The 25,100-nt window shown below is 45.3% G+C and overlaps 1 protein-coding gene across 1 annotated transcript; it reads right to left on the bottom strand.

Moving 5' to 3' along the window:
* Positions 1-291: 291 nt before the first annotated feature.
* On the bottom strand, positions 292-24,918 carry LYRM9 (LYR motif containing 9). The gene is made up of 5 exons (XM_054287356.1): positions 24,568-24,918; positions 14,455-14,527; positions 2,673-2,814; positions 2,004-2,096; positions 292-978 (listed from the first exon to the last, which is right to left on the bottom strand). The coding sequence occupies exons 2-5, from the start codon at positions 14,457-14,459 to the stop codon at positions 961-963; spliced, it is 258 nt and encodes an 85-aa protein (XP_054143331.1). The 5' UTR covers positions 14,460-14,527; positions 24,568-24,918; the 3' UTR covers positions 292-960.
* Between the last annotated feature and the right edge of the window lie 182 nt (positions 24,919-25,100).

Raw genomic sequence — 25,100 nt, forward strand, 5'->3', positions numbered from 1 at the left:
GGAATTCCAGGAGAGGCGGGTTAGCAGAGAGAAGGAAGTTTTTTGATAGAATACGTTGTGGATTTCAGTGGCTGCCCCAATTCTGGCGCAGTCTTGCCAAACTCCCCTCGCCTCTAACGAGACCGGAGCTCATCCCTGCCCTGCCCCGCCCCGCCCCGCCCGCCCCGCCCTACCCGCCCCGCCCTACCCGCCCCGGGACGGCTGCGCCGGGCGGCATCGCCACCTGCCGGCGGCCCGCCGCTACTGCAGCCGGGCGGGCACTGCGGGCACACCGCGGGCCTGTGCCCCGCTGCCCTCCCTGGGAAACACAGCCCGGCACTGCGGGGCGGGCTGCTCCACAAGGACACGGACCCACTGTTTAAAGGACATTTATTATGTGCTGCAAGGCCTTGTGAAGCCTCTGAGCTGCAGAGCATTGCACAGGACACAGACCCACCTGAATGGGCACAGACCCTACTCAGCTGGCACTGACCCCACTCAGCTGGCACTGACCCCACTCGGCGGCACTCTGACAACACCAACCATCCCAGCAGAGGCCGATGTGACCCAGCAGAGTGCCAGCCATAGCCAGTGTCACACGCACAGAGGATGAAACGCTCAGTCCCCAAATCCACGGTGACTGATGCACGGGCACCTTGTCCCCAGAGAACCTGCACAACAAGCGTTATCACACGCTGCTAGGGTTGAGCCAGGCCTAACAGTATAATGGAATAAGTTACTCAAATGTTAGGCAAGCTTGGGATTTAACATAGAAGTTCACGATTATACAAAGCAATTTACAAAATTAAATTTCTTCAGATATATTAATTTAGCTTCATGACATCCCAGTGAAATATAAATTATTGTATTTATATTATCCAAGACAAAACTTCAGGCAATAATTCTAATATAGTACTGTGCTTGACTGCAAGTCCTCTAAGGATGTTTACCAATGTCCTCCTTGGTTTCATCCTTCCTCTTCTACTTCTGGTCTTTATACTGAAGAAAAAAAAAAAAAAGAATTTTTTTTGTGGGAAAGGGCACATAACTAAGTAAAAGTTCATACCAACAAGGATTTACAACTCTTCCTCATGATCCACATAAATTTATGCCCATTTTCTTTAAGTTAGATTGAAATTTGGTAGGCTTTCCCTTTGCAGTATAAAACAATAAATCAGGCACAGTTATTGACTAGATTGTACCTGCTGGGATTTGGTTACTGCTAAAATATCATAATCTGGGACTAATCTGTGTTTGCTCCTGTAACAATTCTCATTTGGATTTCATGGACTGTTAGAGAGAAGGACTTAACAGTCACTTAGTAAATTAAATCACAGATATTTAGAGAGAAAGTTGAACTTTTGACTTGTTTCATTATGCACCGTGTTAAGGTATCACACTCCCCAGCCAGACTGAAATCCCAGGAAGCACAGGTGACTCTCAGCTGTCTGATGGAAACCATTCTCATTCTTTCATCTGAGAAACCAGTCTGACAGCACGGGGGCAGATCCACTGGGTAACAACTGTGCACTGGGGGCCCAGCACCACAGCTCGGCCACTGTGTGGTCTATCCCTGATCTCTGGGCAAGGTCCAGACATGGACAAGGTCCAAGGAAAAGCAACAGTAGTTCTGGAAGTTCATGTAAATTGTCTGAGGATAGATGCTGTTAGGAAAGCAGATGATGCATAGCAAGATGTGGCTTGCAAAATGCTGTATTTTAATTTTTTCTCCTACAACAGTGATACTAGCCACCACTGCTGATAATTAATAGAATTCTACATGGAAACAAAGACTTACACAGAGACCAACCTAAATTGTTATTGGTTCTGAAAAAAACCCCACTATTAGTTTATGCTAAGAGAATTTTCAAACAAAAAGTGTCAATCACAGATCCTCCTGGCTGGGTATTTCCTTTCACCCAGACACTTCAACAACCAGGACAACAATTCGCTATTCAGAACTTGCTTTCCAATGTTTTCTTCTTTGTTCTGAAACCAAAATGCAGACAATCCCAAGCACTTACTTTATTCATCACCCAGTCAGCATCTTCAATGGCTCTTTTAATGATCTGCTGGATTCGCACAGGATCATCTTCATCAGCATGGACTCTGAAACTCTGCAACATTCCAAGTGTCACTGACTTGTCAACACAACAGTTGTCAAAATAAAGATAGCATTGAAATCTCAGAAAAATATTTGTTGCAAATAAACTAAAATAGTCTAAAAAGGTAAAACTACACATTGTAACACCTGGCCATATGGAATTTTAAGTATTCTACTCCTTTCATACATCAACAACAAAAACCCCAGAGAACTTCAATTCAGAACAACTGAAATCGTCTGGTATGTTAAAACTAGAAAGAGGACAACAAGTATGATCAAAGGCATGACATTACTTCCATATGAAGTATAGAATATGAACAGCCAGATGAGATTTACCCGAGTGGGGGGGATATATAAATGATGACATGCAAGCAGTAGGTTTCACCATAAAGTATGTGTTTATGGAGTTCACTCCCTTGACTAGCACAAGAATTAGAGATGAAAGCCAAGAAGAACAGTTTCAGACTCAGAGCAAACAGAAAGAATCGGCCCCGCACTCGCTCCCACTATAACCCTTAGATGCACTAGGTCCCCAGGCCGCAGGAGAGCCGCTGCTCTCGGCCCAGCGGCAGAGGAGCCCGGGACGCACCTGGCGGATGGCGTGGCGGTAGTGCTGCTGGATGTGTCCGGGGGGCAGGCGGCGGCAGCAGCGCAGCAGGTACCGGTACAGCTGCACCGAGCTGCGCACCAGCTCCGCCTCCGGCAGCGGGGACATGGCCGGGCCCGCGGCTCTGCAACACACGGAGAACCGAGCACAACACCGTGAGTGCGACCGACAGCGCGGGAACACACCGACAACGGGAACAGGCCCGGCAGACTGAACTTTAGAATAAACCCCAACATGAAATGAATGACAGTTTGCTGAGGTTACGGACAGGCGCGGGCTGGCTGTCACTGCGCAAGGGAGTAAAGCACAAAGCGCAGAGCTCACTCCAGAGGATCGCTCCAGACTGCCAGTGTGACTTTCGGTGAGTGCCCAAACCTGTATCACAGCCCACAGCCAGGATCCTTGATGTCCTTCAAAGTGCCCGCGCTTTCCTTGAGCATCCCTAGCAGTTCATCCACATGGTGCCTTTTTAGAATGAGGATGCTCATAATGGCTACAAATGGTGCTGGAATTTAACAGTATTTCCTATTTTGTGATTCTGTCAAGAATTTCAAGGCTTCAGATGGAAACAACACAGATAAACATAGGAGAAGACAGAAAGAAACATTGTTAGGTTTGAAATTTTACATGTATTGGTAACAGCAACAGGAAAAGAACAAATTTACCAAGTTTCACTTCCATAACTATATTTACATGTCGTAACAGTAAGTCCATCCAAGTCCTATAAAGTGCTAATCAAAGACTGTAAATGCCTTGTCATTTAACAGATGGTTGCCATCTGCAAAGAACTAAATTAACATTTGGAAAAAGGCACTTTTTACATCATTACTCTTAAGAATAGAGATAATAAATAAACAACTGAATAATGAGGTAGGTGCATGCCATTGTTTTAGCACCATTATGATACCTAGTCATTATTTGAAATAATTTTTTCCTCTTTCGTAAGTAATTTAAGTCCTTTAGCCAAATGTATTTCAGAGTACACCACGACAGCTATTACATGCCTGGGCTGTATATTTGCACAGACTCAATCTTGTTGCAGTGGGGAAAATCTCCCTATGCACCTATAAATGTCCATCATAATGGGATCCAAACACCACCAAGCTTCAACACATTCCTTTCTTGTTTTCTTCCAATGTTTTTCTCTGTAAAATATCCTTTTCTCTTTGCAGTGAAACCTATGCTGGCCATCAACTCCATGCATTTTTGGTTGGGATTCATTTCACTGTGGCATTCAAGTTGGGGAGGTGATTACACGCCCAACAGTCAGCTGAGAGATCCCTGATTCCCCTTCAAGCAGCAGAAAGACAAGCAACTCCAAAATGTGACTCCTAACACAGACTGAATTATTCCCTGTCCTTCTCTCCATGAGAGAGAAGTTTTTATCATCCAAAACAGAAAACTGGAATATGTAGTTGGATTCAAATTGATCTGTACCCAAATTTAACTTTACACGCGTTTTTTGGGCGTGTATTTGGGCGCATATTCTTGGCTGGTAAGAATTTGTATAATTCCACTGACCCTAAGAACCCAACCCTGCATTTCACATATTCCCACTTAATACAGTGAAACATCCCAAAATTCAATACAGATCCCAAAATACACTTTGGGACCACAGCCAATTTGTGAAGTTGTTTCTAGGCTTTGATGTGTAAACTCATCATATGTCACTGTGCTCTAATTAAACCTAAGTGGTGCAATAGATTTCCTGTCACAAATGCAAAGATCCCTCATGTGCTGGGACTGCCCAGGGCAGCTTGCTCCAGCACCCAGAAAAGCAGCTCTGGGAGAGAGGAAGGAACCAGTCATGGAAACATATGGATATGGAAAGACGAAGCTGATCAATGGAATTGAAAACGTTTCACCACAGATAATTAGGAATTTTCCACTGCAGTAATTTTTCATAGGAAAATGATGAGCTGTTGAATTCAAATTGTGTGACAAATACATTTGCACGGATGAATTTTTTTCATCCTTCGCCTTTCATAAATACTGGACTTTCTAAAAGGTTTGAAGATGGAAATCTTCACCCCATCTATTACCAAACTTAAATTCCTATGGGGCTCTCATATTCAAATTAAAAAACCAAACTACTTGAGTTCCAACAGATTCACAGCTCCAAAAATGCTTCAAATGCTGTGATATGGGCAAGCTTCACAGGGAAGTTTATCACAAAAGATCTATGTTTTTCTTAGGATGTAACTTCATCCATTGAAAACTTCACTGGAAATCTACCACAGCACATGGAAAACTTCATGGCTGTTTTCAAAGTGGCTGTTTAATAATAAATAATCTCATGACTGCCCATTGTTGAGTTGTAAGATGCTGGTGCCCTGTACAAGCACACCTCAACAGGGACTAGACCCTGACAACAGGTAATGCTACCCTCTGCTCTTGTGCACCCCGATGCATGGGGAATCTGCACAGCCTCTACTGTGATTTGCCCCTTCCTCGGCACAAAGAGGACAATGAAGCACAGTGAGAATCTGCACTGTTGCCTTTTGTTCTGAAAACATCTCCCCTCGAATCCCACAAATGTTACCAATTTTATCTGCCACGCAAAAACCCTCAACCTCATAAAATCTGGCTATAATCCTGACTAATAATGTAAATCTGCCTCTGATAACTTAAATATTGTGCACAGCACAACAAACAAACTATCTACACCAAGAACTGTTGAGTCAGAAATAAAATAATCCGCTAATTGTGCTTTTCTGGAATGGATGACTGTATAATGTCCTAATCAGAAGGCTGAAATCACATTTGCATTTAGATAAAGCCCTGTTCACAAAGAGACAAGTATAAAAGGAGACACTGAGACTATTGTGGCATTTCTCTGCATTGCATAATCATTTATATTCCTGATAATGATATTCAGATAGTGAAGCAAAGGCTGACCAAAGCCAATTAATCTTCACTGTGCACTAGCAGGTTTGGCAGTTGACCCCGTGCACAGCAAAACCCTGATGAAGCTAAGATGACACTACGCCACTGCTCTCAGTTTACTTTTTTTTCCTGCTATTGTGAGTGTTTTTCAAGCAAATCCCCACAGTTCAACAGTCATGATCCCAATCCCTCCGAACTAGTTAAACAGCCACCAAAGCTGGGCTCCAGAGACTAGAAGTGTTAATTAAAGGACTGCAAGAGTTACCTGAGCTGTTGCTATTTACAGGTTGGCTCCTCCTTCCTGCTCAGCCCTCTCCTTCCCCAGTATACTGGCTAGAGATGTGTTTTACTACTTTGAAGTATTACATCAGGAATTTATGATTCCCCATCCCCGTTAAACTTCATGATCTCAGGGAAAATAAGAATGCCAAAATAACAAAGAAATTTGAAGCCTCTTTAACCACAAAACATCTTGTTCATGTTGTGACATCAGTCCAGGAAGGCACCCAAGTGAACTGCTGCTACCCAGAAGGTTCTTCCTCTTTGCTCACATGTGTCCTCCCTTGCAGGTTTCCCAGATTCAGGTCTGTGAGTCCAGCCCTGAGTGCCTGCAGCAGGGGCAGAACTCCCCCCTGTGGGCCACAGCTGCCCTCACTCTCAGGCACTGTCACACCTCCCCTCAGTCCCCAGCGGGTCACGGGAGCGCCTGGCACGGCCAGGGCAGCGTGAGGGGCTCTGCTGCCCCAGGCAAAGCAGCCAAGGTCCGTCTGTCCGTGCGTCCCTGCCTGCTCACAGCACCGAGAGGCTCAGAGGGCTTGGCAGCCCCAGCTCCCTGCAGCCCCAGCCCTGCTGTGTGGGTGAGCACGGACAATGCTGCAGTCACTTCCAGCAGCCACGTCTCGCTGGCTCTCATTGAGATCGCGGCTCTGATGTGATCGCTTCTGACGAGCCGGGGCCGGGCATTGTTGGGGTTTTGTCCTTTCTAAACACGAGCTGCTGAGTCCCCTTGCATGAGTGATGGCAGCCAGGCCTGTTCACTTCTATTTCTGCTCCTCTGCCCTTTATGCTTTGATTGATGCACGAGGCAGAAGCAATGTCAGGTGGCTCTGCAGAACAATTTGGGGGGCACAGCCCTGCGGTGTAAAGTTTGCTTTACACAGTATTTGTAGAGCACATGAAGAGTTAAGAACTGGAAAATGACAGATTCTGAAGATCTCTTTGTTGACAAGGAATCACCACTGCTTGGACACCCTTCATGCAGTTCTGCAGCATGCGGACCCAGCCTAATGCTATTCAACAATGTCACCAGTTTAAAAACATAAAACATAATAAATTATAAATATAATATAAATACAAAATATAGAATTGTAATTGATAAAACTTGAGAATGACAGAGAGTGCTAGAGCTGGGCATAATGGCTACTTGTATAAATTAACCAAAGCCATAGGGCAGATGTCTTACCTTACACTCTGGTTTGGTATCACACAGCACAGACATGCAATACTGCAAATAAAACACTCAGGCTTTTGCAATCCTACACCAATGAGGAAACATGCTGCCCCTGCTGAGGCCAGATTACCTTGTTCTGTATAATTAATAAGCATGATCAGACTAATTAGAGTAACATTCTTTGGTGCATACTCACTAGTGAGGACAGGAACCTTCCTGGTTTAGGTGCAATTCAAACTTCTCCACTTTTTTCTCCTGAAAATGATTCTCCTGGCTTAAAGGGAATTCTGAAAGGCACAGTCTCAAAAGAACTTTTTCTTCTCAGCTCCGAATTGCTCAGGTCAACTGAACAAAATTAATTTTGTTCACAGTGGCCAAATTCTGTACATATTTACCTCTGGGATCATGCTTGAATAAGAATTGAGTTATCAACTTTAAGCCAAAACCCCCTGTTCATTTCTTTCTTGTAAATATTGTATTTTGAAACGATCCAATGCTTAGTTCCAGTTCAGCAATTGTGATTCTCCCAACTACTTCATGTCAGTTAGTGCAACAGGTTTCTGGCTGAGGTTGTATCACCTTCTGAAACATCCAACTGGGCACCAAATAAGCTGCCACAACTGTTCTTGACAGACAGGCACCCAGCTGGCAGCATAAGGCATGGAAGTGCCTTTGAAGGGCAAAACCATGCTGTCAGATGATTGACCACATTAACTCTATGGACTATGGCTCAGACAAGCATGGGAAGAATAGTAAGTTTTACACGAGGTTTTTTAGTGGCTTCTCACTGTTCAGGAAGGACTGAAATTGGTTAAAGTTTATTTCACCATTATTCTTTAACACATGCTTATTTTGCTCATGCAATTCAACTTTATAATTTTTTCAAGGAAAAGTCAAGACAGTAAATCAAGGAGCTGTCAGTGCAGAAAGAGCTCGTAGGAAAGTACAAGAATTGCAAACATCCCACTCAGCTTACAAGGGAATAAACCTTGTGCAGTGTGACCTCTCCTTTTCCTGCTCCCCCAGCACATCCCTTCCAGCCCTGGCTGTGCACATAATCCCTGGATGGTGACAATGGGGCTTGTGCCCTGCCCAGGGATCTACACCTCATCCTGGAGTTGTCCTTCCCAGCTCACATTATCCTTCACAGCAGTGTCAGGAACAACTCAATGTCTGTTATTCCAAATCCACACCTGCTGAAATTCAGCATCTGCCAATCCTTCGCTCTCAATCACAGCAATAATCTGAGCCAACCCCTTTCCTGGCATAAGCCCTGTCTGTGGTGCAATTAAACCACGGATGAATTTGACCCACCACATCCTGAGCAGAATCCACGTTCCTGGAGCAGTGTTCATAAGCAGCAGTATTACAGGACGTGTAAGTCTGGGAGCCTTTAGCTTCTTAGGGGGATTGGCCCAGCTCACTAATCAGGGATTGTTTCCATACCAACAGCTAATCAGGGGCAGATCCTGCCATGTCTTCGGGACACTTCTGAGCTCTTAAAGCCACAGCTCAAGTTTCCCCCAAAATTTCACTGTCATTCTCCAAGGCCTAGTCTAGCTCAAAGGCAATCTAAGGAAAAGGAAGGTGTGGGCAGTGAGAAGCTCTCCCAAGTACAGACATCCCCCAGAACCCCACAGGACATTTGCTCTCGGTGGTACAGGGCTTGCTCTTCACTGATTACGCACAACACACCACCTCTATTGAGTAACCACACTAATTTAGAGCTCTATTGAGTAACTGCACTAATTTAGAGCTCTGGCAGAGATGAAGGGGGTGAGAGAGAACTCTTTTCCCGTTGCATTTATCAATACTCTTCTGAGTGAACGAGCGTGGCAGGACAACTCTGAGTGGCAAAAGCATTTGATGGAAATGGAGCTGCCTTAGGTTTCACCCATGATTCTGGTCTGTTTACATTTGGTGAAACCTCAGGAAAAGGGGGATAAAAGCTTTGGTTCAATCGAAGTCCTGGTGGTAACCTCCAGTGCTAATAATTAACTCAATTATGCTGAATTAATTTGATATAATTATCGGTGATGAAGCAAAGACAGCGACCCAGAGAAACTTTGAGAGACAGGAAGAACAGAAGTCCTAACAATAAAAAATACCCTATTAATAGCATATTTTTTCCCTCCAAACTGAGTCAAAGACACAAAATAAGTTCATTACAGTCATCTGGCTTCACTCAACCCTCCAAATTACCCCCGTACCCAGACAAATAGCTGTGAAATCCAGCAAGTGCACTAGAATTACAGCAGCCCTGACGAATTTGACATAGCACTCAGCACAAGTGTCTGTGCCCATCCAATTACCCAAACAATGAAGATTTAATAATACATTTAAGAGATCCACAATGATTCTCCTTTAACTGAAGATGTTAATTAAGAACACTTTTCTGTTATACTGTTGTCAGTTGGGTGTTTTTTTTGAGGAACAATCTGGAGGATGCTGCTTATGGAGTCTTTTCATTTGATCTGCAGTTTTTATCGAGTATTTTCAGACTTATTCAGTTCAAAACAAACGAATCCCAGCTATAAAAACCAAACATCTATCTTTTTCCTCCCCCATTTAATATTTCTGTGATTTGCTTTGAAAGAGTATTACAGAAATGCCTTCCTTGCTATGAAAATACACACATTTTTACTGAGGGTTTTTTAATGCTTATGTGTTTAAAAAGAAAAGAAAATGTCAGTGGAAGCAAAAATCAGATGTGGTTAAGTCTTAGGAGGTGGGTGAAATGACAATGAAATCCAAAGAATTCTATGGCAATTATTGCTGGAAGCAGCACCAGAATGTCTCAGGAGTGTGCCCAGCTGCCTCAGCCTGCAGGAAGCATCCTTGGCCTGTTTCAGGGTCAGACAAAGCCTTCAGCACCCGAGCCCCCCCAGGGCAGAGCACCCCAGCAGCACACAGCCCCAGGGCTGTCCCTGTGCACCCCAGCAGCACACAGCCCCAGGGCTGTCCCTGTCCCCAACCCCAGCAGCACACAGCCCAGGGCTGTCCCTGTGCACCCCAGCAGCACACAGCCTCAGGGCTGTCCCTGTCCCCAACCCCAGCAGCACACAGCCCCAGGGCTGTCCCTGTGCACCCCAGCAGCACACAGCCCCAGGGCTGTCCCTGTCCCCAACCCCAGCAGCACACAGCCCAGGGCTGTCCCTGTGCTCCCCAGCAGCACACAGCCCCAGGGCTGTCCCCAACCCCAGCAGCACACAGCCCCAGGGCTGTCCCTGTGCTCCCCAGCAGCACACAGCCCAGGGCTGTCGCTGTCCCTGTGCACCCCAGCAGCACACAGCCCCAGGGCTGTCCCTGTCCCTGTGCACCCCAGCAGCACACAGCCCCAGGGCTGTCCCTGTCCCTGTGCACCCCAGCAGCACACAGCCTCAGGGCTGTCCCTGTGCACCCCAGCAGCACACAGCCCCAGGGCTGTCCCTGTGCACCCCAGCAGCACACAGCCCAGGGCTGTCCCTGTCCCTGACCCCAGCAGCACACAGCCTCAGGGCTGTCCCTGTGCACCCCAGCAGCACACAGCCCCAGGGCTGTCCCTGTGCACCCCAGCAGCACACAGCCCAGGGCTGTCGCTGTGCTCCCCAGCAGCACACAGCCCAGGGCTGTCCCTGTGCACCCCAGCAGCACACAGCCCCAGGGCTGTCCCTGTGCACCCCAGCAGCACACAGCCCCAGGGCTGTCCCTGTCCCCAACCCCAGCAGCACACAGCCCAGGGCTGTCCCTGTCCCTGACCCCAGCAGCACACAGCCCAGGGCTGTCGCTGTGCTCCCCAGCAGCACACAGCCCCAGGGCTGTCCCTGTGCACCCCAGCAGCACACAGCCCCAGGGCTGTCCCTGTCCCCAACCCCAGCAGCACACAGCCCAGGGCTGTCCCTGTCCCTGACCCCAGCAGCACACAGCCCAGGGCTGTCGCTGTGCTCCCCAGCAGCACACAGCCCCAGGGCTGTCCCTGTGCACCCCAGCAGCACACAGCCCAGGGCTGTCCCTGTCCCTGTGCACCCCAGCAGCACACAGCCCCAGGGCTGTCCCTGTGCACCCCAGCAGCACACAGCCCCAGGGCTGTCGCTGTGCTCCCCAGCAGCACACAGCCCCAGGGCTGTCCCTGTGCACCCCAGCAGCACACAGCCCAGGGCTGTCCCTGTGCACCCCAGCAGCACACAGCCCCAGGGCTGTCCCTGTCCCCAACCCCAGCAGCACACAGCCCCAGGGCTGTCCCTGTCCCCGTGCACCCCAGCAGGACACAGCCACGGATGTAGCACCACGGATAGTCCTGGATAGCCTGTTGTAAGGAATTTAACACCCGCAGCATCACTCTATTTAACGTTTTACAGTCCTGCAGGACCAGTGACATCCACCCAAGGAGACCTGGGTGCCTTTGCTCTCTGGCTTCAGCCTGAAATGCTGCTTGACTTACCCCTGTCACAATGCTGTAAATACACAAGTTTCCAAGCTTCTACTGCATTTTTATTATCCTTGGTGACAAGAATAAAAATATTACCTCTATCATCACCAATTGCTTCTGAGGAGAGATTCCTAGTGCCTAGATGTAAGAAATGAATAATATTTTTCCAATTTGCTAAGTAGGTGCTGCTCACACGCCCCCAGATCACTTCCTCCCTGAGCTCTGCTGGTTCTCAAACACAGCTGATCTTTCAGAACTCGATTTAATTGCCACCAGGCTCTGATCAGACTCATCAGTTCAAAGCAAGCTCCATTACATCCATAATTTATGTATTTGATTTCAACAGATCCTTTTGTGCCCAATACTAAGGGGGGAAAAAGCATTTTCCATGGGGAAGATCCTAATGTTTCCAAAAAAAACAAGTTTTAAAAAATATTATTTCTGTAGAGACACCACATTTTAAAGTGGCATGAGGGATTTTTCAAAGGCTCCAACACTTATCTGGACAGCCACTCAAATTTTGTCTATGCCTCTTTCCTACAATCTCTTTCATTTAGAGAGCTGTTATTGCTGCACGGGGACACATCCTGGGGAAGGGCAGGCACAGGCTGGAGAGAGGCACGGCTCCCCCTCCTTCAGCCAGCACACAGGAACGAGCTGCGGGCTCACCCAGCCCAAACACACCCCGTGCCCATCTGACACACGGGGCGTGTGCGTAAGCCAGGAGCTCGGCAGCCCCTCCATGCCAGCACCCGCCTCCCCCAGAACTCCCCCTGCCCACCCCAGCCCCGCTCTGCCGTCACAGCCTGCATTTTCCCTTTCATGGATTTTTGCTTGAAAAAGCATCACTGCCTCGATTGTCTATTTTCAGCCTGTATTTAAGAAAACCCTTTGGTTCCATTTGTAGCCACATCCTGTCTCAGCCTCCCCCTCTTTTTGTTCCTAAATATAAGGCTGATGCAATTTGATGTGACATGACAAAATAGCACATTTGCATTGGCAGAAACTTTCTCTCAGCAGCAGTAATTAAAGGGAGTAGATGAGACATTGCTGAAATTGGTGTTTATTTAGCCTGGAAATAAAAGGCTTCAAGATGTCTTGAGAGGGATGTTCAAGTGTGTCACGACCATGAAACTCATCAATGAGTGCCGCCTTCTACAGGCTTCCTTTCTGACAAAGAAATGGTCACTCAATGTCATTGATTTAAAGAGAGTAAAAACAGAAATCAGAGTTCTGTACACCATATTCCTAACCAGTGAAAATTATTTCATGTGTTTCTTGGGATTATAAATAGTACCAGGACACTTGTGGTTCCACGTAAGACAAGGCCAGTCAATCTCTAACTTTAGAGCACAGGCTCTCTCAACATGAGAGGAAAACCAAGATCTCATTGACCACAGTAAGAATTAGGCACTTAAATATTTGAATTTTTGATCTGAGATGAAACAGCAGAGGACAGGTACTCACCTTCACTTACAACACAGACTTTTATTAATTGTCAAAGACAGAAATCCAGGAACAGCAGCCTGAATCCTGTAAGTTCAACAGGATTCACACTACAGATTAAAATTAATCTACAAAACTCATGAAATAATTTACTGTGTCCAGTTTTGCTGAACAGATGCATAGCAAACACCCAACAGGGTCAGGTAATGTCAGCTTTCTGTACTCTGTTCCATTATTGATGACAGCAGTAGAACACAGTAGTGGAAGAAGAACGATATTTAGAAGTTGTGGGGGTTTTCTTGATATTTAGAAGGTAAATTTAGTTTACTTAATCCATATGAAGAATTCAGGGAAAGGTCTGGTAGCTGTTCCACAGGCCACAGGATTTAGTAGACATAATATGGTTTCAAGTGAAACTTCCTGCTCAGGAGCATCTTCCCTCTCCTTGTGCACACAAGGCTATTCTTTCAAACCCATCTGTGATCAGCTCAAAACCGGCAGCCCACGTTTTGAGCAGGCTCGTTTCCATCCTAACACAGATGGCACCAAGAACAGGGCAGGCCAGAAAAAAATCAGTTTGCATATTATGCTTCAGTTTTTATGGGTCAGATTACCATTCAAAGCCATCAAAATGGCAACCCATATGTGATGTGTCTGCCATCGGAACTGAAGTGATACACCATCAAAATCTTACAGGGCTGATTAGACAGCATTTGATTAACCATTGACTAAACTCTGATATTTAAAAGTAAAGACAGTTTCCTTCCCAAGAATTTTTTCACTCTGACAGACCAATAAAATTGCTTTGGTGAGTCAATAAGGAAAAGCCATTTTGCCATCTTCATCCCTGAACTACTGCATTAGCACAGCTCTCTTGGCAGAAGGGAGCTCAGCTCCTATGCCAAATATTCGCTTCCTCCGTGAGCCAGGTGCAGATGTTGGCTATGTCATCTGTTCCAACTTCTTTGTTCTACAAGCCAGAAAATTGTTCCCACAGCTTTGGGGAGAAAACGGGGATCTGAAGAGCTCTTTGCATGCTTTCATTGATGGAAGAACATCAGATGTTTTAAAGAAACTCTCTCAGAAATAAGAAACGTGTCATTCCCCCACTTGTGACAATTAACCCACAGAAAGCCGTGCCCTATGGATCCCAAAGGGATGCTACAACAAGGTCAAAGCCACGGCATTCTGTTCCCAGCCTCCTCCACATCCTCTGCCTTCCTGCAGTGCCAGCTACAGCCCATGCCCTGCTCTAGGGAGGGCATTGTCCCAGGTGCTCCAAAGACTCTGCTGCCACAGGGATAGGGTTTAAAGTGGGCAGGCCTCTTCTGGGAGAAGCCTATTGAATAGTAAAGGCTATTGGAAATGTCCCACTATGTTACCAGGCACCTGGAACTCAACTGCCATGCTGATGGCCAGGGCCACCACCCTGTGTCACACTGCCAGTGAGAACATTCTTCATTCACACATTTTTTCGGCCCTCTAGCCTCTCTACATGATATTTTGCTCAATGCTGATACTTCAGGTGCATATTCTCAACCAGATACAAGACACACAATGAAAAATTCACTTACAGCATCCACAGTAGAGGAACTTTAATTATCTTCACAGATTAGGCCTGTCCAAGTCCAAAAGTAAGCAAGAGACCTGCAGAGAAGAATCAATTTTCATTATCTGTTTCTCTTCAACTCGCTACTTGAAGTGCCATTAATAAAGAAGTGCTGAGAAGCCCATCCACAGCTCAATTTATCCCTATGGGAGCTTTCACTTTTGTCTGACCAGTTACATCAGACAGGAATGTATGGCTTTAACATGAACAGGCTGTTGCTTTCAGTCATCTACTCTGAAAAGCTTAAAAAAATATACTCTGCAAAAAGATTTAAGTAGAGAGAAATTCTAACTGACCCTTCAATATTTCCTGATAAGAGTTGCTGGAGGTAAGAAAGCATTTACCTCCTTTAAAGAGGTAAACCTCACACTCAGAACTCTGTACAATGACATAATAATTACTTTACAGTATTCTGCTTACAAAAAACTGCTTTGGACCCAGGCAACAACAGACGGCACACAAGAAACTGCTTTTTCTCAAATACACGACTGTACAGTGAGTAAAGCAAAGCAACTCATTCTCTAAAGCCAACACTAATTTGTTTATTCAGAACCTCTCCTAAGTTTGTTGAAGTCAAGCAAACAGATTTATCTGGCTATGCAAAGACATCTGGATCAGGTTTTACCTCAGATCCTGTCACAGAGATTTTCAAAAACTACTTAAAACAAAAGTCCTGGAAGATAACAACGACAGAGACTCTGAACTGATGTGTTTTGCCTCCCTTTGAAAGACAAGAGTCTTTGAAAAATCTAAGGCAAAACTCTCAAGCACATTTACAAACACATGGATCAAAGACAGCTGTTGTCACAGATGATTTTTTTCCCCCCAAGTATTTAATAGTAGCACAACTTGGTGACATATGATGATTGACAACAGCTTGGGATGTTCAAGTTTTGGTATCTAATGTCAGCACTTATATTTGCCCTCTGAAGGCCATATCAAGATGCTCACAGGCAGACTTACTGTAATAGGCAATGTGAAACAAGAACCCAGAAGAACAGATTCAACTTTAAAAGCTCATCCTGAGCCCACTGACACTTCCTAGCTCTGGTACAAGAACTAAACACCTTATTTTCATCCATCACCTAAATTTTCCTTTGTGAGAGCAGAGGACCTCTGATAAAGATCTTGGCTGAGTGCTGCAGAAAACATTGTTAATTAGCACTTAGCAGATACACCTGCAGTTACTATCCCACCAGGACATTCACCACGCCCTTTCAGAAGTGCAGTCCTCCTCTGTTAACTCATGGCCAATGTAATACCCAGAGAGCAACACAATTAACTTCTCCTTAGGCTGATATTCAAACCAGCAGTTACTTCTATAATTCACTTAGCAGAGCATCAAGCACCTGGGCTCAGAAAGCTTTCCAAACCTACTCAAATGCACCCAGCTGAGCTTTGGGAACACAACAAAACAGTAGCTCTGTTTCATTGTTCAGTGATAAACAGTGCTTAAGGTCTAACTTGAATTTCCACTTTGGAAGTGTCTTTTAAAGAAAAGTTCATGTCAAACTTGAGGTTCCTTTGTGCTGCCAAAATGTGTAAAGAGCACTGATGTAAATGTAAATTACACTCTTGACACAGTTACTAACTGGTGTAAGTTAGTTAAAGCCAATAATCTCCAACTTGCTGCCCTATTTTTATCTACTAAAAGCCCAGTGCCTTCTTGTGATCCTCCAGTGCAAAGCTGACCTGCACTCAATCCCTTCTGTGCATCAGACTGGTGACAAGATTCCTGCATCTTCATATGCCACCTCCAAACAGCTGCAGCCTGGAACAATGCCCGCATGATAATGTTGATTTTATATAACCTTTAGAAACAGATAATAAAATTCTAGTGTGCCTCTAAAACATGTTTGAGAAAAAGAGGCTTACTTTCCATGCACAGACATACTTCCAAGCACAACTTGGGAGCCCGTGTTCATTCCTGTCTATGAGGGAGCAACAATATTGCTGTTCAATTTCTTATTTATCCTCTATCATACATGCTCGCCATATCCAAAAGGAATAAGGAAATGTGATCTGATCTTTACACTTTAATAAAGCGATTGTAATAATGTACTGAAGGTAAACAGGTATAAATCTGCTGTTTCTAGCATGCTAAAACTTATTTATCCGTTTGTCTTTATGGAAATTTGTTTCAGAGGGCAAAGATCAAAGCCACACACACATTATTTTTCAGAGGGCTGCCAATGTTTGTTCATGGAATGATGAATCCCATTTATTGTGTTACATCCCTGTCTCTGTAAGCCACAGCTCTGCTCCCCACTGGAGTGAGAACAGGAGCAGGAGCAGAATCAACAGCCCTGCGCACACCTCTCCTCCCCAGCACGAACGGGTCAGCTTCTGCTGGGAGAAACATTTCCATAAGTCTGACCAGACTTCTCCCTCGTTTGTTTGCAATGAAAGAGTTAATATCTGTGACCCAAATATGGAGACCCATTTTAAACTTGCTGAAAATTGCTTTTTAATCCTAGCTCTCGAGGATTTCCTTTGAAACCATCTGCCATGCACACTGGGTACTCTTTCCCTGTATATATGCAGGATTACTATAATATGGATTCTTTTGTGTAACTTAATACATTTCAGCATATTAAAAAATTAGTCGAAATTTCCATTCTTTTCTGATTTCAAGTGCCACAGAAATGACTGTAGAAGTCAAAACCACTGACAAAGCCAGAACCCATATTTATCTTATTTACTGCAGTATTTACCTTGCAATTCTAATATTTAGTCAGTCTGACATTGGCTGGGTTTAAGGAATAGTTTTAAGTTATATTAATAACTAACGCACATGCTTCAAATCAAGTTCAAGAATTTTGCTGGATAGAAATGGATTTAATCATGTGCTTTACCATGCTTAAATTTCTCGTGCTTACTTTCAAATCTGGAAGACCAAACATCATAATTATTAGAGATCAGAAAATATTTCCTGATATTATTTCAAATCTATTGCCCAGCTTTTTCTATTTTCTTGCTACAAACCTTTATGCAATTGCATTTTTATAGTACATATGCTGAAGAGAAATAAAACCATCACACTTGTAAATAAACTGATTTTAAGATTGGCACATGCAACTATGTATATTTTAGCAAATATCCAAAACTTAAACCAAAGAAAGTGTATTGCTTACTATCACAATAATCACAGCCAGAGTGATTGAAAATAGCAAACATTCAGCAAGCTAGATTTACAATCAATTTATTGAATCAGCCTATAAAGAAAAAAAAATCTAAATGCCAGCACAATTATCAAGCATCTTCAGAGTGAAATACTTTTTAAAAAATGTGATTTCCCTGCAAATATTCTGAGAATAGAAAATAAGGACAATTATTTGCATGGGTTTAATCACATAATGTGACACTGATATTTCAGGAGGCAGACAGCCGACAGCCCGTGAACTTCTTTGTTCCACAAAAACACATCTCAGAGCACCAAACCTGTGCCTGGGCTTCCTGAGCAGCTCTGGGTCCTTGCTCACATGATTCATCTCACAGCCACTCACCCAAGAGCTAATGCAAGCGAGCGGCAATGCAGAATCCCCCTCCAAACCAGAGGGAGGATCCTGTTCCCTTTGATGCCTTTTCCCTAGAAAGGAGCTGTGTTAGATGGGATAAAAATATACAGGATAGATCTACACATGCAGATGCTGGGAGAATATAGAGAGGAAAAAACAAGCAAATCATTTTGTTTTAGCAGTAACAGATGTTGAAGCATCATCCTGCAGACATGTTACTTTTAATACAATACTGCTCATAAAGTGAGGGGGAAGGACAGAATCAATGCCCAATTACCCAGTTTTTTCAGGGTTTCCATTTTAATGAGCTTCCTGGATGATTCTGTCCTTTTAATTTTCCTCTTCTAATAATCCTATCAAATTAATTTTGTCTAAAACATCAGCAAAAAGAAAATCAGCTGTCTAACAAAATCCTAAAATTGCTGGTAGCAGGTTCTTAAAAATGACACATTATACATCATTTACTTGTGTATAAATGCAGAGCAATTCCCAAGATCCTACAGCATTGCTGGGATTAGACTTGAGTGACTGAAAACAGCCTCATGTCCCGACACATCAGCTAATGGCAAACGGATAGAAACAGACTAACAGTGCAACAGCATTTGCAGATAGATCAGTGCTGAAAAAACAACCAAATGCAGAACAAATAGATTAAAGCCACCTTTCTGTGGCTAAGGGAGGGATTAGGGGAAGCCTGGCCTGCATTCCAGCTGCAGACTAACCTGCTTTCCTGCCAGACTGCATCTGCCACTCCCGTTATCAACAGTGGCAGTGACTTCCCACCTGCCACCTGGCCACGCGAGGAGCTGGAGACACCAGGGGTGGCCACGGAGCCACTGCTGCAGCCAGAGAGCTCACAGAGCTCACACCCCCTGAATCCACCGGGCAGCAGAGCCCAAACCAGCCTGCACGCCCTCTGCAGCGAACAGCGCCCGGCCTCGCAGCAAGGACGGGGCAAGCACGAGCAAGAGCTCAGTGATGGCACCCACGACCTCTGAACAAAAAACGTCAAGACAAACCCCCAACAGCCATAAATGTTTACTGAGCAGCTTCCTTACGACCCACTGGTCCCCCAATACCACAGGAATTAGTGATGCAGAACTAATTGATACAAATCTCCTGAGGGGAGAACTGCTGCTGGTTATCTCAAGATGAGAAATTTAGTCCAGAAGGATAAATTGGACAGACAGCTGAAAAGCTTTAGTTCTCCTGGTAGGAAAGGAATTGATCTGGTAAAGAAAGCCCTTAAAGAGATATTATCATGTCAAAAAAACAGGACTAGGAAAAATATTAAGAGTCTTAAGACAACTGAGAAACCTCTGAAAACTATGTTTGTATGAGTGCAGCTAATTATTCCCACCTTCACACAAAAGATGAAAAACTGAAGATGTCAAAATTTTAACATTTCTCCTAGTTAAACTTATGTTATGAATATAATTATGAAACTGCTATAAAAATCCCTGTTCTTCAATTAGTGATTTAATTTTTGCATCTAGTATTTTTACTTATCAATTCCCCTTCCACCAAGTTGAAGAAAAATAGAAGTATTCAGATATTCACAGGCATGTCAAAGATTCTATTCATGATTCTGGCAAAAGGTTGTATCAGACTTTTTCTGGATTAAGTTTACTGCCCAAACCCTCAATTCCATTAATTACATAAACAATTTTTTTGATAAACAAAATAACAACAGTTCACGTGCATGTCACATGTGCAGCCCACATTTTTTGCTCTGAAGTGCACATATGCAAGATATACTTTCTTAAAAACATCAGATTTCAATGACAGGATTATGAAGCAACAACACAACAATGAATTCTCAAAATGCACCTGCAACCCGTGGAGCATTGGCTCATCAAGTAGAGGGACTTCAGGACGTGAGCCCTGCACTGTACTCAGGGACAATGGGATGTCACAGCCCGGCAGCTCACGCCATCCCTGCTGCTGGGCCCAACGCTCTCCTGAGGCTGTCAGGGAATCAAACACCCCAACCTAGCTGAGGGTGGAAAAATCTCAGCAAGAGCTCCCAAACTAACCAAATTCTCCATGTAGAACCAATGCCTCTTTTCTGTCTGACCACAGAGACAGAGCTTCCATCACCTGAACCAGTGACTCCAAAGTTCCATGGAAGGGAAGATTTCCAAAGCTGCCATCTTCCTTGGACAGCAGGTTTGAATTGAGACAGGAACTGAAGTGCATGATGTGACTCAGTGCTGAGTTCAGCCTATCCAGGCTGTGGCACACCCCACCAGCTGAGAATCTCTGCTCTCCACAGGGGCCACAGCCACCCTGAACCTTAGACAGGGTAATTCAGAGCACCTCTACTCAACTCGTGGCTTGGCATTGTTTCAGTTACCAGTTTACCCCAGAAACAGTGGATCATGAAGAACAAGGTCAATCAACATGGGACATATTTAAATAAGCAGCAAACAGCAATGCAACTCTTGGAAAAAACTTAAATGTACCATCACACAGAGATTAAAATCATGCATTGCTTTTTGCCTGGAGAGGAGGAAAAGGAAGTAGCCTGCTTCTCTCCCCTCTCCAAAACCCATCATTTAGGGATGCTGCTCGCACAAGGACAAGTGCCTTGTGGTGATGCTTTCAATTCTGCACCTTCTAGGGAAGATAACACACTGTGGAGCTATTTTAAGAACATCTCATTCACAAAGGTCTCCAATTCCGTCTTCAGAGACAGAGACGATTTTCTTGCTGCTTCAACATCTTTGCTGGCTTGACATTTGCTTCAGAGGGAATTCATTTGCTGTTCCAACATCAGAATGGAGCAAGAGCAGCTGCCAGGAGAGGGATAAAAGGAAACACTGTCGACAAAGAGCAGCAGGGTCATTTCTGGTGCAAAGAAATATAGAACAGAGAGAACTACAGAACTGACACTTTCTCCAGAAAGCAGCAGGGGATAAAGATGTCCCCTCTGCCTCCTGCAACTGGTGTTTAGGAAGGGACTAAACAATCAGGCTTAAGTTTGTAAATGACTAATTATTACAAACCAACTGTAAGCCCCTGAGCATTCCCAGGTAAAGCCAAGTTCATGCTTAAATGTTGCAGTCAGCAAAGAACTCAGCAAGTCCTTCAGAACTCTCAAAAGAAAACACTTCTGGCTAGAAAGCTCTGCAGAGCACAAGCTCAGTGTTTGGGAGGTGACATTTTTGGGATGATTTCAGGCTGCAGTGCCAATCTTGACCATCATGTCTGTAGATGGAGCACACTGGACAGACTTGGGGCAGGGCTGTGACCCCACCACACAAAAACTGCTCAGCAAGAGCCAGAGGGGCTGATGGGCCAGGGAGGCAACACAGGTATCTGCAGAGTCTGATATCCAACATCAGGGAGAAGCTCAGTCTTGGATGACACCATCTGTCACTCACACCAGCTGTCCCCATCCCAGGCACATCACGCTGCCCTGCTGCAGGAAGCACCATTCCATCATGTCACTGCTGCCCAAGGCAGTGCCACATTCCCCAGTGCTGCTCCAAAGAGTCACCCTGCCTGTTGGCCTGGCTGCCAGCCTCACCAGGGGTCACCTGCTCGCTTGGATCACTCCATTCTTTTCCCTCTATCTTATTAAAATGTTGCCCTGAGTAGGGCAAGGATTTGTCTCTCATTCACAAGACAAGCAGATCCTGCCCTCCTCCTAGATGAAGGAATATTGCCATCCTTTCAAAAGTTAGGAGAACCAAAGCTACACAACCAAATGCTACCAAAGCTAAACCAAAATATTCCTTCCCCTGCTCCTCTCTGAATTTTATTAATGGAGGAATTTATTATTTTCCAATTTCACGGATAAAAGGTTTTAAAGACAAACACTCTGGAAAATTATTCCTTGCAAAGAAAAGGGCTAATGTACGTGATTAACAGCAATTTTAATCCCATGATATTTTGTGTATATGCTTATTCTGTTACACGTTAGGATCACAGTTTATTTGGAGCGTGGTATTTATCTGACTAACCAAACCTGCTCAGATTCACAGGCATGAGCACCATGTTTCTGACACCTTAAGGGCTCCAGCATCAGGATTTATGAATTAAATATTTCCAGGGTGTTACAGAACACTGAGGACTGTATCTGCAGTGTTATATCAGGGTATGTGTGGGCTTGTCAAACACCCACATGATAAATTATCAATAGTGCAGCTCAGAGCACCCCTTTTGTGGATCAGAGACAAATCTGTGCATTTTATTATGCTTTGTTCCACTTAATGTTATTTATTTCTGCATTAAAGGTTCACAAAACCCCTACATGTCTAAATGCTGAAGGATATTCATACACAACAGATGATCAAAAGACTTATTCTAATATTTCAAGTCCTGTTTTCACAGTTAGTTCATGTGGGATAAGAAAAAAATGCTGACAAGTTATGTCTGGAACTGGACAATTACATTTTATATTGTTCAAGATGATACAATCTTTTGTGTAGAACTTTAAGGTTAAAACACTGCTGAGGAGCATTAAAGAAACAGGACTAGCTGATTACAAAGTGTCTACCAGAGCACTGTCAAAGAGATTATACCCCTGCAAACCAAGCGTCAAATCCCAGAGGAAAATAAATCTCTCAAGAGTCAGAAAAGACTAAACTTGAAGCTGTGGATTTTAAAAAATGAACAAGTGTGAGCGCAGTGTTTCTGACGCACAGTACTGACTTCTACACACAGTAACAGACCTCTGCTGAGGAAACAAAGGGTCTATTAGGTGAGCACTTTGCAAGTTTCGTGTTTTCTTTACTACCCTTCTGTTTTTTCCTTACACATACTTCCCTATGAATCAACTTGACCTCATCCTCCTTAACCTTCAGAGCACGAGCAGCCTAAAAGCAGTTGAATGGAGAGCTCTTAAGTTTCAGAGTGTGACAGAGGCCAGGGACACCAGCGGAAGCGTTTGTGAACGCAGTGTGCAGGGCAGATACACTGGGCAGGGTGGCACCTGACAGAACTCCATCTGGGCACCACGATAAGTGCATCCCTCACCGGGCCTCACCTCACTGAGCGGGGCTGCTGCAGCTGCCAAGGGCAAACAGAACAACGTGGCTGCAGCATTCTGAAATCAATACAGTGGGTCCCAGATTTGACCAACACTTCCCAGATGGAAGCTGGGGAGTGCAGTTTGGAGTGATCTGGTCAAGGACTGTCAGGAAACACGTGCCAGTGCCAGGACTGCAAACCCTGCACTGCTGCTGCTGAGAATCCACCAGCATGACAGCATCTAACAACACTTTCAGGGTACTTCTAAGGCAAGACACTTATTTACCCAGTAAAGTACCTGACTGAACAAACAGTTAAGGTGACACTGTGTGCTCAGACTTGAATAATGGCACTGAGACACTGACCTGCAAATACTCTGAGAACCCAGCTTCCCATACAAGGATTATTAGGCCACTGCTCCCTTTTACTACTTGAAAAGGTTTTGCAGAAGAGAAAAGTCCATAATGAAAACGTGTGGGAGAGTTTTAAAAGCCTTCCAGTCCTGCCAACACAGCCCTATGCCCTTTTGTACCCACTTCCTTCCTTCTCCCCCACATCACACCCCCAGAGCCCAAGGGGAGCAGAAACCAGGAGAACCCTTGGGGTGCGTTGTATTCAGACCCAGCTTGTTATCAGCTCCCACAGAAACCTTAACCAGACAGCTACAAATGTGAGTGCTAAATAAGTATTCTGTCTCCTCTTCCAACAGGTGATATAAAATGGCTATAAACCAAAAATTGCTTCGTTTTTTTTTTCTTAAGTGCAGTCTGTGTTTTTAAAATGGTGACATGACAGCAAAACTCTGATATAATTCCAGACTGGACTATTAGTAACCGTATTTCCAAATGCAACAGGGATAAGTTTAAGGAACCCATCTTCAGTCCTGCAAGACTTTTCTTGATTATATTCTTGTAAAGCAGGCAAAAATTACCAAACCCCATTGTTATAAAGTATCCCCAAGGTATCAAACCCATTCTTGCAAATATTTTGCACTGAGTTTTTGGGAACCACAACAGGCTGTCACATTTATATTCTCTCTTCCTCCCCCTGCAGAGGAACCCGATGCTGTCCAGTTTTCAGAGACAAACAGAAAGGACAGGGGACAGGACTGCACCTTCAGGGACCTGCTGGTAACACCTCAGCACTGCGGCTGTCCTGGCACAGCTCTGCTGGGCTCTTTTCTGCCCAGACAGGAGCCGGGGGCAGCGAAGGAGAGGCTGTCAGCTCGCTCCCAGCACAGCACCAGCAGATCCCCCCTCAGTCCCTGACTGCCTCTGAACCGCTCCGTTCAGTTACCTGAAGGAACCTCTTTATCACCCTCACGGTAATTTAACTCTACCACCATGGGAAAGGCTCCAGTAACCTGGGAGAGTTTTTCTGAGGTAAAACTATTAATCAGATATGATTAATATTCACATGAGAAAATGGAAGGTGTTAAAACTGTCGCGTTTTTACCCACCCCTGCGTTTTAGGGAACACTGATGCCTTACGCAAAGACACTGCAGTCCCCAAGCATGCAGATTCATAGCGTGAGGGAACTAGAACAACAACCAAAGAATATTTCGGTCCTGGTTAACACGTACCTCGCAGTGTGAACACCCTGAGCGTGTTCTGAGCACACTGAAGGGAGCCTCGCAGGGACCGCCTCGGGCAATGGGCCACGGCCTCGCTGCTGCGAGCATCTACACCCTCATTAGCGCTTTATTCCCTGTCCTGCCAAGGGGCCTCACGCGCGCCGTGACAAGGTGCCACCAGCTGCTGCCACAGCCCAGGGGCCCCGCTGCCCGCCCCGCATTCGCCGCTCTCCGGTCCTTAGAGACTCGAAAAACAGGCCCAAAGCCCCGCAGACCCTCACACCCTTCGCAGGCAGCCCCCGTCGGCCCCCGTGCTGCGGGACTGGCTCCGGCGGGACGGAGCAGGCTCGGCCCGCAGCCAGCGGGACCTGAAGGCACCGTGACCCGGGCGGGAACAGAGAGGGCACAGAGGAGCCGCTGGCGGGCACCGGGACGGGGCAGTCGCAGGGCACCAGGCCGGCGGGACCCGCAGCCCGCCCTCACAACGGCTCGCGCCCCGCTTCCCGCCGCCCCCTCAGCGCCCACAGTGACCCCGCGCGCGC

The sequence above is a fragment of the Melozone crissalis genome, unplaced genomic scaffold (genome assembly GCF_028551555.1).
Source record: "Melozone crissalis strain CALT ecotype California unplaced genomic scaffold, PUWL_Pcris_2 ptg000057l_1, whole genome shotgun sequence".
In the NCBI taxonomy this organism is placed as follows: Eukaryota; Metazoa; Chordata; class Aves; order Passeriformes; family Passerellidae; genus Melozone; species Melozone crissalis.

What these genes read in the sequence shown, in the direction of transcription:
- LYRM9 (XM_054287356.1), bottom strand. An exon ending in ACCGCCACGCCATCCGCCAG is followed by an intron (nt 2,097 to 2,672) that starts GTGCGTCCCGGG and finishes GGAATGTTGCAG; the next exon opens with AGTTTCAGAGTCCATGCTGA.